At 45.8% G+C, this 15,276-nt stretch overlaps 1 protein-coding gene across 1 annotated transcript in view; it reads right to left on the bottom strand.

Moving 5' to 3' along the window:
- ESPN (espin) overlaps positions 1-15,276 on the bottom strand; it is a 116,349-nt gene that overhangs the window by 55,605 nt on the left and 45,468 nt on the right. The window contains exons 6-7 of the mRNA XM_018576596.1: positions 11,255-11,450; positions 3,161-3,462 (exon numbers count right to left, since the gene is read on the bottom strand). Coding sequence (XP_018432098.1) covers positions 3,161-3,462; positions 11,255-11,450 — 498 coding nt within the window. The remainder of the gene's footprint in view (positions 1-3,160; positions 3,463-11,254; positions 11,451-15,276) is intronic.

Genomic DNA, 15,276 nt, shown 5'->3' with positions numbered 1-15,276 from the left:
GGGGGCAAAAAAAAATCTTGCACCAGGGCCCTTTGTTCCTTAGCTCCGCCACTGGCTCACAGGAAGTGGGTTGAATGATGCAAGCTGTCATTTAATCAATACTTAGACTGGCAACAGTGCAGAGTTTCTGCAGAAGACAGCACCAGAGAGGAGGCTGTGCTGCAAGTACTGCATTTTCCTTTTTCCCACCATAGTGGGCTATTTCTTTTCTTTTCTTTGCTAAACTAGATTTCTGCTTTAAGGTCCTAAGTGCTGGAAGCTATGCGTTTAGCGTGGTTTCTCCTTTAAGCCTTTATCCCCATGTTCTCCTTTTGTACCAGAGCTCAGCTGTCAGTGTAAACAGATGTTTCCTTAATTGCTGGAAACCCTGGTGCAGTTAAATATGAATGTTAATTAAAAACCCGAATGGAAAGCGATACTGACATCTTACTATGCAGCGAGCACCCTGGACTCATTTCGTAATGGAAGTGTGGGAAGTCTTGCTGTCAGGAGGCCAGGTGTAGGATGGTGCTATAGAATAATGTATGATCCAGGAATCAGAGCCTTACCTATGGAACTGATGGCTAATTTACAGCCAGCAGTTTAGGTTTTAAAGGGGAGACATGTCGTATTCTAAATGATTAGGGATGCACCGATATATTGGACGCTGAAACATATCGGCCGAAAATGGCAAATAATGCCGAAAGTGCAATTTTCTGGCCGATACATCGGTGCATCCTATTCAGTCCTCCCCGCTGGGCGCTGCTCTGTGTCCCAGCGGCGAGGAGAGAAACTGTGACAGGTGGCTGAGCGCTGCGGGAGGAGAGTGCTGTGAGCGGCCGGCGTCTCTCCTTCCCACACCGCCCAGCCTCCTGCCACAGATCGCTAAAGCGGTGTGCGGGCGTAGACAGCCAGCGCTGTCACAGGAGGCTGAGCTCCTCTCGCTCAGCCTCCTGTGACAGCGTGTCAGGAAGGAGGCGAGTGCAAACACTCAGCGATCAGTGATCGCTGAGTGCTTGTACATAATTGAGGACAGAGTATGGTTACTATATCCTCAATTATGAATGAATGGGAAGTGATCTACATCCCCTCCTGTTCATTCATAATTGTGGTTATAGTAAACATACTCTGTCCTCATGTTATATATGAACAGGAGCACAAAGTATAGATGATTCCTGTTCATTTATAACAGGGGCTGCAGAAAGAGATTGAGAAAAATCTCTTTTTCTATTTTAAAAGAGACAGGGGTGTGGAATTCCTATCGCCCGACACCCGGGACATGCAGTTTGGGGCGCCGGGCGAGTAGTTTTTGTGTACACTTAGCTCTGCTTGTCTGGAGCGGGGCTAAGTGTACAGTGTGGAGCCGCCGCTCGTTTTCAAGTGATCTGATCACTTGTATGAAACGAGAAGCAGCGATTCTGTCCACACCGCCCCCCACCCCCCCGTGGTTTTCGGGGTCCCCCGCTCCTCTGGCGGACCTGAGACCACGGAACATGAGCTCACCATAGAGCCCGCAGAGCTGACTAAAAAAACGTCCGTTTTTCGTCTACTCTGTGTTATCACCGAGACCGTGGCGCAGCGCCACCTGTCACAGCTGTCAGGAACTACACAGAAAATCTGTTCTGTGTTGGAGGGCAGGTTCCAAAAAGAGAACCTGTCACCTGGTCAAAAATTTCCACACCCCTGAGAGAAATATCAGGGGTCTGTTTAGACGCCCAATATTTCCCCAAAGCCCCTAAAAGTAAAGTAAAAAAAACAAATATTTAATAAAAAAAATTTATCAATAAAAAAAATATTTACAAAACTTTAAAAGTTTACAAAAATAAACAGTGATAAACAAATAATATAAGATACATTTTTCTTAATAGTTAAGGTACTTGAATGTATTTTTAGGATGTAACTCCTGAGTTTAGTGTCACTTGGCATGGCATCAGAAAACTTGCTGGCTAGTCCCTACGGGGCAACCCCCGCACTGCAAAAGTTAGGCAGCTTGACAGCTCAGTTCTGCAAATTACACAGGGAGACTGCAGCTCCCCTGTTTAATCATGGGAGCCATGTGACAGCCGGGCACCATGCTCTGTATATCAGGAACACAAAGAGTTCTTGAAACAGAGTGGAGTGGACTGTTGCTGGATAAACAGGGAGAGTTGTGATCTCCCCGTGTAATCTGCAGGACCTACTTGTCACCTTGACAGTTCAGTCCTGCACAGTGCAGGAGACACCTGAACTATCCAAAAGGAAGGAAAAGGCTCCTATCCCAGCTTTGCCCCCCACGGTGCCCAAGTCTGGTGCCTCCTCTCCCTCTGCCTCGGCCTGGCCCTGCAGGGCAATATACTCTAGAAGCCGAGTTTCAGTATTGCAAAGATGTAAATAATTACTGTGTTTGCAAGGTACCCTAAGCTCAATCCCAGCCGGCTGTCTGTGGCTTGTATCTATTTTTAAAAGTTGTAAAGTGACAAGCGCTATTGATCTTCTTTTAGATCCCTTTGTTAAGAAAAGTTGTGGTGTTCTCACAAGAGATTTAAAGTGAATCGATGACCAGACTAACGACATTCAAGCATTTACACAATATTACAACAAGCAGCAAATGTTCTTTATAACAAACACTCACTGACCTCTGTAGCTGCAGGCACTGTGGAGCAAGTCATCCTCAAAGCTCAAAGCAGAAGCACTGAAGTCATTCAGGCCATGTTCTCTGCAGCACAGCTCCCCCTCCAAGCAGTGAGTCCTGGATATTAATTTGGGGAAGTTGAGGAACCTCTGTCAGGTTTTTTGCTGTCTTGTGACCCCACTGAGGAGATTTCTTGATGACAGCTAGTCACCAGGACAGGAAGTGGGGGCAGATGTTCTCAGTGAGGACATAGACAGCAATACAAACCTAAAACCAGCATTTGCCCAAGAACATGCTGTTCACCTGGCTTGTCATGCTGACCATTTTGTTTCAGTCACAAAACAAGTATATGGATAAGGACATCTAATCTAACTTTATTCTGACTTGTCTGATCCACATTCTAGACATGACTGGAGCCAGAGGATCAAGATAACAGCCAAGCAATTAGCATTCCCACATTTAGCCGAGTAATTCACTTGTTGCTGGGAGCTGCTCTTTAACCCCACATGGCCGACGGCCTTCCTATGAATGATGGGCCCCATAACAAAATATACTCCTTGTAAATCAGGCCAAATGCACATCACAAGTTACCTCTTCGTTCAGTATTTCGCTCTCCACATGCCGAAGGTTGTTCTTTGCCTGGACGTAGATCTCCGATGTGTGCTGACCCTCGGGAGGGTTTGGCGCTGGATAACATGGGGGTGGAGGGAGTCTGGAATCAGGAGGTGGCGGCGGCGGCGGCGGGGGAGGAAAGGCCGGAGGTGGCGGAGGAGGAACGCTACTGTTGCCTTTCTTGCCACCGTTTGGGTCTATTTCAGGATTCAACATGTCCATGTACGTTTTCATGTCATTAGTAGCAGTTTCAGGGGGTCCTAGAGAAAGCAAAATATGACATTGCATTAGGAACCCAAAAATAAGGAAGATAAAAATAAATAGCCCATTAAAAGACAAACATATATATATATATATTGTGGGGGTATAGCTCGACTGGGGGATCACCTTCCCTGGGAAAAACAGTCCAGGCAGCAAAGTTCTTTTTCTCTCTGAACACATCCAACATGTAGCTCTCTCAGAAGGCTGTCTGAGTCCCAGGCCAAAGCAAAACCATGTCATTTATATATATATATATATATATACACACACATATATACACACACACACATACACATACTGCAATATTCACCTTTAGTCCAAACATTTCCCCAGCCATATTTTTTTTTCTGCCACTAGATGTTCTGAGTCTGCTGGCCAGCATCATTCAACCCATTCCTCTGAGCACATGCTGTCCCAGACATGCCCCCAGCCTGCGCTGCAATATTCATCTTCAAGCTATAATTTCCCGAGCAGTATTTCTTCTGCCACTAGATGTCCCGAGTCTGATGGCAAGAATCATTCAACCAACTTCCTCTGAGGCCAGGTCATCCTAGATCTGACCCTAGCCAATGACTGGACGGTGAAAAGGAGAAGCAGCACAGTGAGGCGCTCCTCTCTCTGTCACTCTTCTCTCTCCTATCAGCACGCTCCTTATCAGCACTTTCATGGACTGGCTCTTGCTACTTCCTTTCACACTCCAGCCCAGCAGTATAGGGACGGCAAAATGCTAATACCAGGTCAACGTCCCCATTTCTTGTAAAGGAAGTGAGGGACAATCTTCCCCAACTGGGACCAGGCTGCTCCTGGGATTTGTTAAGCCCTGGGATAATGTAAGTAAAACATTTTAGCAAGTATTGGTGGGAGAATTACCCATCTTTTCACTGGAACCCGGCTTTTGACCAAACACAAAGATTCTGTAAAAAAAGAATGTATTTTGCACATTTTATGAAGCCTCAGCTCATGCACCTGTGTGTCGCCCCATGTTGTGGTGTACACAATAAATTCATGGCACAGCATTCCAGGAAAACAATCATGTACATTTCCACCTATCAATAAATCTCTGCCTGACACAACCCTTTTGTGCTGCAAGAAATCCTAGAAGGAAGATGAACATAAAACAGGTTTTTGGTTGTACAATAGTGGTGTAATGTGAGCGCAGGACGTCCGAGGGGTGTGAAGGAGATTTCAATGAGTGGATGGAAAAAGAGCAAACGTGGAAGTTTAGATTTTTATCAAGAGCAAAACCGAGAAATTTATGTCATTACTGGCAGCTCAAATCGAATTACGAGGCAGAGTGGAGAACAAGAGTGGAGAACAATGACTGTGTAAAAAGAGCAATCACATTCCCCCTTTTATCCATACACAGAATTCACATCCAGTAAATATTATTTCTCATTGATTGGGTTTTTCTGAAGGCACCCTAAAGTTTCCCCAATTGATTGGTGATGGAGGGTGGCAGGGGAACGCCTGTGGCCAATGTGTGGCAGAAGTCTGTGTTGGATAGGACAGTGCAGCCACTGGCATGACCCCATGATTACATTTACAAAGAATGTACTGAGTGGGTGAAGACATTCATTCCATAGGGTGAACCATATTTTAGCTGTCCAGCAGGCTCACCCAAAAGGAATGAATGGGGCTGAAGTACTAAGAGGAGCTGGCGAGCACATTGTATGAGGGCCTCCATGATTGGATATGTTGGGCTCATTGCAAGATTTTTGGTAAATCTAATGGACATTGCATGGAGGCTGTACAATCAGCTTGTAATCTTCATGACCAACCTAACACATCAAAGATCAATATAGATACCTGTATATTTATACATATGTTTGAGGACACCTGATTTGTTGGACATCCCATTCTAAAACCAAGGGCATTAATTATGTAGTCGGCCCCATTTGTAGCTAATACAGCCATCATTCTTCTGGGAAGGCTTTCCACATGATTTTGAAGTTTGTTTGGGGGAATTTGTGCATATCCAGCCAAAGAGCAATTGTGAGGTCAGGTACTGTTGGATGAGAGTATATGTAAAGTCAGGTACTGTTGGATGAGAGCATTCGTGAGGTCAGGTACTATTGGATGAGAGCATTCGTGAGGTCAGGTACTGTTGGATGAGAGCATTTGTGAGGTCAGGTACTGTTGGATGAGAACATTCGTGAGGTCAGGTACTGTTGGATGGGAGCATTCGTGAGGTCAGGTACTGTTGGATGGGTGCATTCGTGAGGTCAGGTACTGTTGGATGAGAGCATTCGTGAGGTCAGGTACAGTTGGATGGGTGCATTCGTGAGGTCAGGTACTGTTGGATGGATGCATTCGTGAGGTCAGGTACTGTTGGATGAGAGCATTCGTGAGGTCATGTACTGTTGGATGAGAGCATTCGTGAGGTCAGGTACTGTTGGATGAGAGCATTTGTGAGGTCAGGTACTGTTGGATGAGAACATTCGTGAGGTCAGGTACTGTTGGATGAGAACATTCGTGAGGTCCGGTACTGTTGGATGGGTGCATTCGTGAGGTCAGGTACTGTTGGATGAGAGCATTCGTGAGGTCAGGTACAGTTGGATGGGTGCATTCGTGAGGTCAGGTACTGTTGGATGGATGCATTCGTGAGGTCAGGTACTGTTGGATGAGAGCATTCGTGAGGTCATGTACTGTTGGATGAGAGCATTCGTGAGGTCAGGTACTGTTGGATGAGAGCATTTGTGAGGTCATGTACTGTTGGATGAGAGCATTCGTGAGGTCAGGTACTGTTGGATGGATGCATTCGTGAGGTCAGGTACTGTTGGATGAGAGCATTTGTGAGGTCATGTACTGTTGGATGAGAGCATTCGTGAGGTCAGGTACTGTTGGATGGTAGCATTGTGAGGTCAGGTACTGTTGGATTAGAGCATTTGTGAGGTCATGTACTGTTGGATGACAGCATTCGTGAGGTCAGGTACTGTTGGATGGTAGCATTGTGAGGTCAGGTACTGTTGGATTAGAGCATTTGTGAGGTCAGGTACTGTTGGATGGGAGCTTTTGTGAGGTCAGGTACTGCTGCATGAGAGCATTTTTTAGGTTAGGTACTGTTGGATGGGAGTATATATGAGGTCAGGTGCTGTTGGATGGGAGTACATATGGGGTCAGGTACTGTTGGTTAAGAACATTTTTGTGGTCAGGTACTGTTGGATGAGAGTATATCTGAAGTTAGATGCTATTGGTTGCTAGCATTTGTGAGGTCAGGTACTGTTGGATGGGTGCATTTGTGAGGTCAGGTACTGTTGGATGAAAAGACCTAGTTCACAATTGGCGTCCCAGTTCCTCGCAAAGGTGTTCAGTAAGCTTGATGTCAGGACACAGTGAAAGCCTTGTCAGAACTCAGATGTGGTGGTTGCATTAGTTTTAGGGTTAAAAACAGAGCTTTTAGTTGCACAACTTTTGCAAAATATGTGAAAGCCGCAATGCCTCGTCAAGGCCCCTTGGGGGCAGGTTCACCAGGAGACAGCCCATTCCTCCCTCAAGGCACAGGGACACACCAGAAGCCACAAACATCACAACGGCAGCTGAAGTCACCAGTGTGTCCCCACACCAAATCCAATGCCAGTGTGATGTGCGGGGCTTCTGGTGTGTCCCTGGGGTCCCTGCGGTGCCATTGACTTCAATGCACCGCCACGCCCCTGAACGCAGGGAGCCGGCCGGCTTGCGTTTTAGTGCGTTCCAGAGGTCGAATGCACTGCCTCGCAGACTTTGTGGTGTAAAACGCCCCTTAAGGAGGAATGGACCTGCACCCAATTCATCCTTTGTGATGTATGCTCCAAGATGGAGGCACATAGATTAGAGTTAAAACCACACTACACAGAGGGGCCTTGACGGGGCAGTGTGGCTTCCACATATTTTGCAAAAGTTGCGCAACTAGAACCTCTGTTTTTAAACCTAAAAGTTAGACAGTATAATTTTTTTTCCAGGCTGGCCGATAAGTGTGCTGGGAAATGTTTGCTTTCAAACCAGGAGAGCAGCCTAAGGTGACAATGCTGCTCTCCCTGTGATACAGTCAGGGCCACCCCTATTTTTTTCATCGGAGGCGGCCAGGAGAAGGGGTTGAGCTGTCAGCTGGGCTGGAGGCAGTGGGCGGTTAAGCTGTCAACCGTCCAAGCAGGAGGTGGCAGCTGAGCTGTCAGCCAGGAGGGAGGTGGCAGGGAGCCGAGCGGTCAAAGGCTGTTGTTAGTGCAAGCACAGAGCAGCCTATTCATTTAAATGGCCAGCGAATGGGCAAAGGTGCATTTTTAGTACAACAGGAAGAGTTAGAACTTCTGGCAATGTTTGTATTGCAGTCTATTCTGTCCCAATGTCAATTGCTACTCTCATTTCTTGTGCGGGAGTCATAGGGATTAGAAGTAAGGGGGAAAACTCCACATTGGGGGTCATAGAAAGAAATTTTTAACTCTTCCCTACTCTAACCACAACTAGGAAAAATTTGGCTTGAAGAAGATCAGAAGTCAGAAGAAGATCAGCAATACCAACTCACATTTTTCTTTACGGTTCTCAAAATGACAGTTGGAAGCTGATTGGCTGCTCCAGACAGACAGGTTCCCTTTATGTGTCACAATGCTTTACTGTAAAGCAGAGGAGAGTTTGGCAGCTGCTGGACATAGCTCGTGTCTTTACACTATGAAAAGAAGAGATTCTTGTTCTTATTCTCAGTATTCTGGGCTGAGGCACAAAGAGACCTTCAAAGCAAACCTGCATGAAATCCCCTCCAAGCAGGGGGCCACTAAACTCCTCCAGGGTTCATTTAAATAGAGTTCAATAACGCTGTGAAGGCAAATATTAAACAGATATTTAAGAGGAAGCTCATACAATGGGATCATTGTACTAAGAGGACCTGTTGTGGAAGGAGATGTGTATACAGTATGAAAGAAAAAAATGTGACTGGCCATATGAGCACTGGGCAGAAATCACATCGCTACACCTCTCATGTCTCCTCACAGTTGCAGACTAGAGAGGCCAGCGAGCCGGGCTTCTTACCAAAAGTGGCCCACTGGGCGCCCGCATTCAACACCCGGCTCCCCTATCCAAGCCCCACCCTGCTTGGCAGATGTGTTACAAGAAGCCAGACATCTGCCCATCCCAAACCATCTGGAAATCGCCATAATGCCAGCGATCACCACTATCATAAAAATGGATCAAGGCAATCTACCGCCAACCCTAATATAATGCAGCGCACCAGTCCTTAGATGTTGTGGCTGCATGGAATACTTCCTGTCCCTGGTTGGCTGCGCTCACCTCTCCACTACATCTGTGGAGGGAGACATGCTTGCCACACAGACTGGACTTTAAACATGCCTGAATTTGTTCATCTCCCATTACATGAGGAGGTGGAAGGATTATTAGCGTACAGAAGGAAGAGAACAGTCCATGCACTATTTTCTGACAGCGCATGCATATTAGTGCATTTATGCCCCTTGCACTGCAACGTATGGCAGTATGCGGGGACATTGGGAAATAAATAGCACCACTTTATACCAACACACTTAACATGTGTTGCTGTGTGTTACTATAAACTGATAGTGTGAGCAGGTCCTTAAAGTCTCTGTGAGGAAACTGGAGCGGAGGAGTGTGGCCATTACATATCTATGACGCAGGAAGGTGAGAGCAGGAGAGGAAGGGTGCATATATTAAAGAGAAACTCCAGCTATTAACAAGATTAACCCTTGCAGTGGGGTGACTCCAGCACTGCAGGGGTTAACTACTCATTTTCCCCTAGGGGCCGGAATACAGAAACAGATATTTGGTTCCGCGTCGGTGAGCGCTCACATCTCTCCCCCACCGCTCTCTGGCTGTGGTATGTACTTCAGTGTCTTCATGCCTAATGCAAGTAAATGGACCTGCATTAGACGCGATGACATCACGGGTACTTAGACCTCCGGAGCCCAAGGGGAGAAGAGTCTGCGGGGACTAGTCTAGCAGCCCGGTGGGTTTAACGATCGGGTGAGTATATTTTCGTTAATCCAGCCCCTAGACCATAACAGGCAGTTAACCCTTGCAGTGCTGGGTAGCCCCTCTGCAAGGATTCATTTTGTTAATTTCTGGAGTTCCTCTTTAAGGAGTCTTCATGAGAAAATTAGCAAAACCAAAATGGCATAAAGCAACACATGACTACAAGAGAAAAAAAAAACGTATGAGACTTCAGCTGGGCTTTCACAGTTAATAATATTGCTAGAGCTGTGTGTTTTCCTCATTAGTTCCCATTCCTAAATGTGTAAAAGCTCTGAACATGTCCTGCAAGTCACTGGAGTCATATGTTATGTGCCATCAGTGACAAATTGTAACACAAAGGAGCAGAGAAAGCAGGAGCCTGCAGGAAGACATGCAGTCTATGGAAAGAAGCCACAAAGGAGAAAGCATTGAGCTGCTCCAGAACCAGACTGCCTGCAGCCTGTTCATTCTGACATCGTCTGTCATTGAAACTGATTGAACATAAGGCAGCGTGTATACTAGTGTAGAGAAATTACATTGAAAACTATTCTATTAGATCTTCTTCCCAAGGCAGGTGCGTAGCCGTTATATTGACAGAACACTGTGACTCAACTTCGAGTAAAATAAATTCAAATTGTATATACAGCTGGTCACTCTTTCAGATCCAGTAAACCTAAATAAGTTGATTTGTATAGCAAAGCTGGCCATAACATGTAAAAGGTGTGTTTGTTAAACTTTGCATCTGCCATAAATTATTGGTAAAATGGTCACCCTCCAGGACAATATGGCAGCTGAAAGAACAAAAGGTGAACAGAAAAGTTACCTAATTGCCAAATATCTTACCTGCTCTACAGGTATTCAAACTCCTACAGATACATTGGTTGATCATTTTATCATCAGTTTTCTGTTCATCAGTTTTCACACACACACACACACACACTATCTCAACCTAAAAAAAAAGAAGTAATTTCAGGGAGGTGCCCTCGCGTTGAAGAGCACCTCCTGGAAATTATGGCGGATAGCAAAGAAGCTATTGCTTGCTTCCTGTGCTATCTGCTGTTTTTTTTTTTTTTGTATTCTGGCAGCTGCTGCCGTCAGAATAAAAAATAATAATAATAAAAAAAAAACAGCATAGGAATGAATAGCTTGATTGCTATTGGCCATTTCAATTTGCAATAGCCAATAGCAAGCTGGCTATTGCACCCACCCTCTGCTGCTGTCAATCAGCAGGAGGAGGACCTGATGGAGAACTTCAGGTCCGCCTCTGCTGATTGACAGCAGCAGTGGGCGGGTCCAATAGCAATCAAGCTATTCATTTCTATGCTGTCTTTTTTTTTCCTTTACTCTGACGGCGGCCGGTGGCTCCAATATCAGAATTTTAAAAAAAACAAAACAGATAGCAGGGTAAGGTTTACTCACAGATTAAACCTTTCCGGGAAAAAAATATTTCTCTCGCGGGCGTCCACACACACACACAAAACCAGTGTACAATTTAATTGACTCTAGGAGACAGAAAATACCTGATTCCAGTTATGGAGGGTCATGTGACTTCCTTCCACTAAAGATATTGGTGGTTACTGGCTCAGCAGTCACACAGGTCAGGGAGGGAGTAATCAACCCAGTGTAAGTTTTGGCAAGAGCGACTTGTAGCCTATATAGGGTAGCTAAACCAAGAAGCAATGCAGCAAAGGAAGAAGCATGTGCAGCTTCAATGGGAGATCAAAACACACCAGTTGCCCTGCATGAGTAAAGCCTAGGTTTGCTTTAAAGGTGAAACCCCTTTTTTAACTAAATTCAATTTTTCCCTTTCATTCCAGAACTTACTTGGTCCTGTGTGCTGACTCTGCTTCTTGTCTCCCACACTGGACTGGCTGGAGTTACAGGAGTCATAATTAGAGAGTGTACTGGTAGGCGAGCCGATGTCAAAGTGGGCCGGCTGCGTGGACATCGTGGTGTTCGGAGAGGACATCCCTGAATCCGGCTGCTTTAGTTCCATATCTGCCGATGGATCCCTTGAGAGCACGCGATGTTCCACACTCTGCAAAGAACAAAATACAAGAAGTGGGACCACAGGCAAAGGAACACAGCATTTCATAGAGCTGGTAGTCACCAAGAACAACACATTTTGCAAAATAGGGAGAGCTCCGGAGTTCCCCAATTTACCAATAAGACATTTTATTGGGTGACCTTGTGCACTAAAGTTATGGGACTGAAATTCATAATTTCTTCATATCTTGATTCAATCATTTTTTTTCCTCCATGACTTATAAGATTGAATTTTTATTCATATCGAAGAAAATGTTCTCCCTGTCTGGGTATTATTTTTGTAAATTCTATGACAGTCAACTCACACACAGAGATTAGAGAGAGAGAGACAGAGAGAGAGAGAGAGACAGAGAGAGACAGAGAGAGACAGAGAGAGACAGAGAGAGACAGAGAGAGACAGAGAGAGACAGAGCGCGAGAGAGAGAGTGCGAGAGAGAGAGAGAGGACTACTATGCTTAAACAGCACTGCAAGTGTAACATTAGAACTCTGTAGCAATCATGCTTAAAGTGATATAAAAGTCAAATGGTTCTTAAGCCAGTTTCACTGGATGCTGCTCCTTGAAATTTAAAGGTGTTAGTTGCCTGCAGAATCAGCTGGTCCCCTGATCACTGGCCCTGATATCCTGTTTTAGGGTGACTCCTTTCCCTTGTAGGATCCTATGGAGCCAACCTTGTGTGCGCTAGTGAGCTATACTGTATGTGTCTCCAGAAACACACAGGCACAGCAAGGCAACCCACTCCTCTCCCCCATGCTTCTCAATTCTCCCTTCTCCAAGCTAGTAGAATGGACGGCTGCTGAAGTCTGCTCAATCCCTTGGGATCTTGCACTAGACAGGAGGTTCAGGGAAGCCAAACAGAGAGCTGGAGCTGTTCAGAAACACGATGACTAAGTGCTTGTACAAAACATTGTACAGAAATACTTTGCCGGGCAATGTGTTTTTGTTTGATGCAATACTACTTTAGGCCATCGGGTGTGTACATGTGGATATATAGGTATATATATAGGCTGAAGCAAGATATAGAATGCTCTTCTAGGATGTCCAGTGTGGCAGAGGCTGGCAAATCGCAAGACAAGCTGAACAGTATTAAAATCTTCTGGCTATGTAAATAAATATGTATTTCAAATGTATAGTCAGCTGTTTGTCCGATATTCCATGTTAAAGCTAAACTCCAAGCAAACAGCATATTATACAGATAAAAAATACAAATGTATTGTAGATCTCTCCATCCAATTCTGAAATATATACAGCTCTGCCACACAGCACAGTCCGGTCTGGCATGGCAGGAAACCTGATTTTTTTTCTCTGTTACAGTTAAGTAACACTTACTGGTCTCGTCCCTCCCCAAGCCTGTGACTGGACAGTGAAAGGAGAAGCAGCAGACTGATGAGCTCATCTCTCTATCACTCTGTTCTCTCCTTCTATCAGTTTGTTCCTTGTTAGCACAAGAGCACTGCAACACAACTGACTGGCTCCTTGTGCCACTTCTCTCAGGCTGAGCTCTGCTGTACAGTGGAATGTAAAGAAAAAATAATTGTCATAATACGCATGCTGCAACCCTTCCTTTCTCAAATCTGAAAGTGACTGAACAGGATTAAGTAAATGCCCAGACAAGGTTCAATGTTTTAATGATGCAAATGGATTATAATTAGGGATGCACCGATACTAGTATCGGGATTGGTGCCGATACCGAGTATTTGGGCGAGTACTCGTCCAAATGCTCCGATGCCTAGTCGATACCCAAACTTCCAGTATCCGAAAGCTGGGCAGCGAGTCATTGCACGCCACCTAGCTACCTGATTGGTCGGGTATATGGCCAATGAGGAAGCAGGACGGCGAGTCATTACCCGCCCCCTGGCTTTTGCATTGGCCAGAAAGGCCGGCTTCTGGTGACGAGGGAGCACAGAGCTGGCTTTCTAGCCAATCAGGAAGCCGGGCAGGGTGTAATGACTCGCCGCCTAGCTTCCTGATCGGTCCGGCAGATAGCCAATCAGGAAGCCGGATGGTGAGTCAATCAGGAAGCCGGGTGCCGTGTAATAACTCTCCGCCTGCCTTCCTGGTTGGTCAGGAAGCTGGCCAATCGGGAAGCCAGGTGGCAAGTCATTACCCGCCCCCAACTTCCTGATTGGCCAGAAAGCCGACTCCATGCTTCCTTGTCACCTGGTGACGAGGAAGCATGAAGACGGCTTCCCAGCCAATCGGGGGGGGGGGGGGGGGAAGGAGTCATTACACGCCACCTGGCTTCCTTAATGAGACTTCCAGTACCGGCGAGTACCGAAAAAAAATGATTGGTATTCGTACTTGATACCAAAAAACGGTATTGGTGCATCCCTAATGATAGGCTTATTTAGTCACTAGACATCTGTTGGGATCATATGGCATGAGCAGGTAGTCAGTAGTGATGTGCTTGCGAACACGCCCAAACCTCTCGTGCCGAGCCCGCCAGGAAGCCGTCAGCGTGCAGGGCCAATCACAGGCACTGAGACATGTTCCCGGTCCGCAGCTGCAGAGATGTCTTAGTGCCTGTGATTGGCCTTGCGCGCTGACAGCTTCCCGGCGGGCTCGGCGCTTGCGAACACGCCTGAGCCCATCACTAGTAGTCAGGGCGCCGTTCACACCAAGCCTGTGCATTATTGATACGTTCCTGTGCGATTAAGGTACGTTACTGAACTACGCACCTACCATGTGATAACAGTGCAGGAGGTGCATTGCATTGGCACCCCAAACACACCTCCTGCTCACAATGCATGGTATCGCATTGTGGTGCATTTGAAAAAAATCGAGCATGCACAATCTACAGTCTGCTGCTGACCTTATCCCAAACAGACAGTAGCCCCCCACCACAATCTCCTGGCTGCTTAGGCAGGACAGACCATGCTGGAACTTGTAATTCTAATCAGCGAATTGTTGGATGAAGAGCTGCAATCAGCTACTGAACATCTTCAATCTGATAATTAACACGGGACTATTAACCTCATTTCCTTCATCGCAAGAGAGCAGACAGCTGCCAAGTTGATGAAGAGTGGCCTACTTAATCATGTTCTGCCCCAGAGCATTACTGTATATGAAGGACCAACCATATAAACTCCGGAGTCCGCTCCCCCCGAATTGTAGGGAAAGTCCCAGTCTGAGATTAGTCTCTGATACGGTCCCCGGTCATCAAAGGTGACCAACTGTACCATATACCAACTGTACCCTCTATATCTGTATGTTATATTTGGCAGAGTTCAGGCAACGGGAGGAAGCCAGAAAAGTATTACACAGCCACCTCTATCAGATTAATGAAGAGGACCGCAGGGAGGGGTTACATAGGAAATGCTTGCTATATTTTGATAGATTCCATCTAAGCACATTCTCCTTATTACCACAGTGATGTCAGATTTTTTGCATGGGTGGGAAAAAATAAATTGTACCATAAACATTGCAGCTAAAAGATTTTTTTTTTTTTTAAATGACAACCTGTAACCTGAAGACCGTAAATTATACAGGGGTACAGGTACTCTTAAAAACTAGACCACACAGGGACTCGTGTACACACATTCACACATAGGTTGGACTTGATGGACCCGTTTGTTTATTCGACCACAAATACTATGTAACTATGTTTCAATTGAACCTCAATTTAGATTGCAAGCCATTTTCTTTTGTTTAGTTCGGTCAGATTATTGAACTGGTCGGATTATTATTGCAATTACAGTATGTAAGCACCATAGGTCAGCGTTTCCCAACCTTTTTTCAGTCATAGTATCCTTTAAAAGTATGCAAAATTTAGAGGTATCCCAGTCTAATATGTAATGAATTTTAAGGCGGGACACCATG

Source organism: Nanorana parkeri, unplaced genomic scaffold (genome assembly GCF_000935625.1).
Source record: "Nanorana parkeri isolate BGI_ZX_2015 unplaced genomic scaffold, ASM93562v1 scaffold5, whole genome shotgun sequence".
In the NCBI taxonomy this organism is placed as follows: domain Eukaryota; kingdom Metazoa; phylum Chordata; class Amphibia; order Anura; family Dicroglossidae; genus Nanorana; species Nanorana parkeri.
Note: the sequence above shows the minus strand (reverse complement) of the source record. Positions and strands in the feature narration are given on the sequence as shown.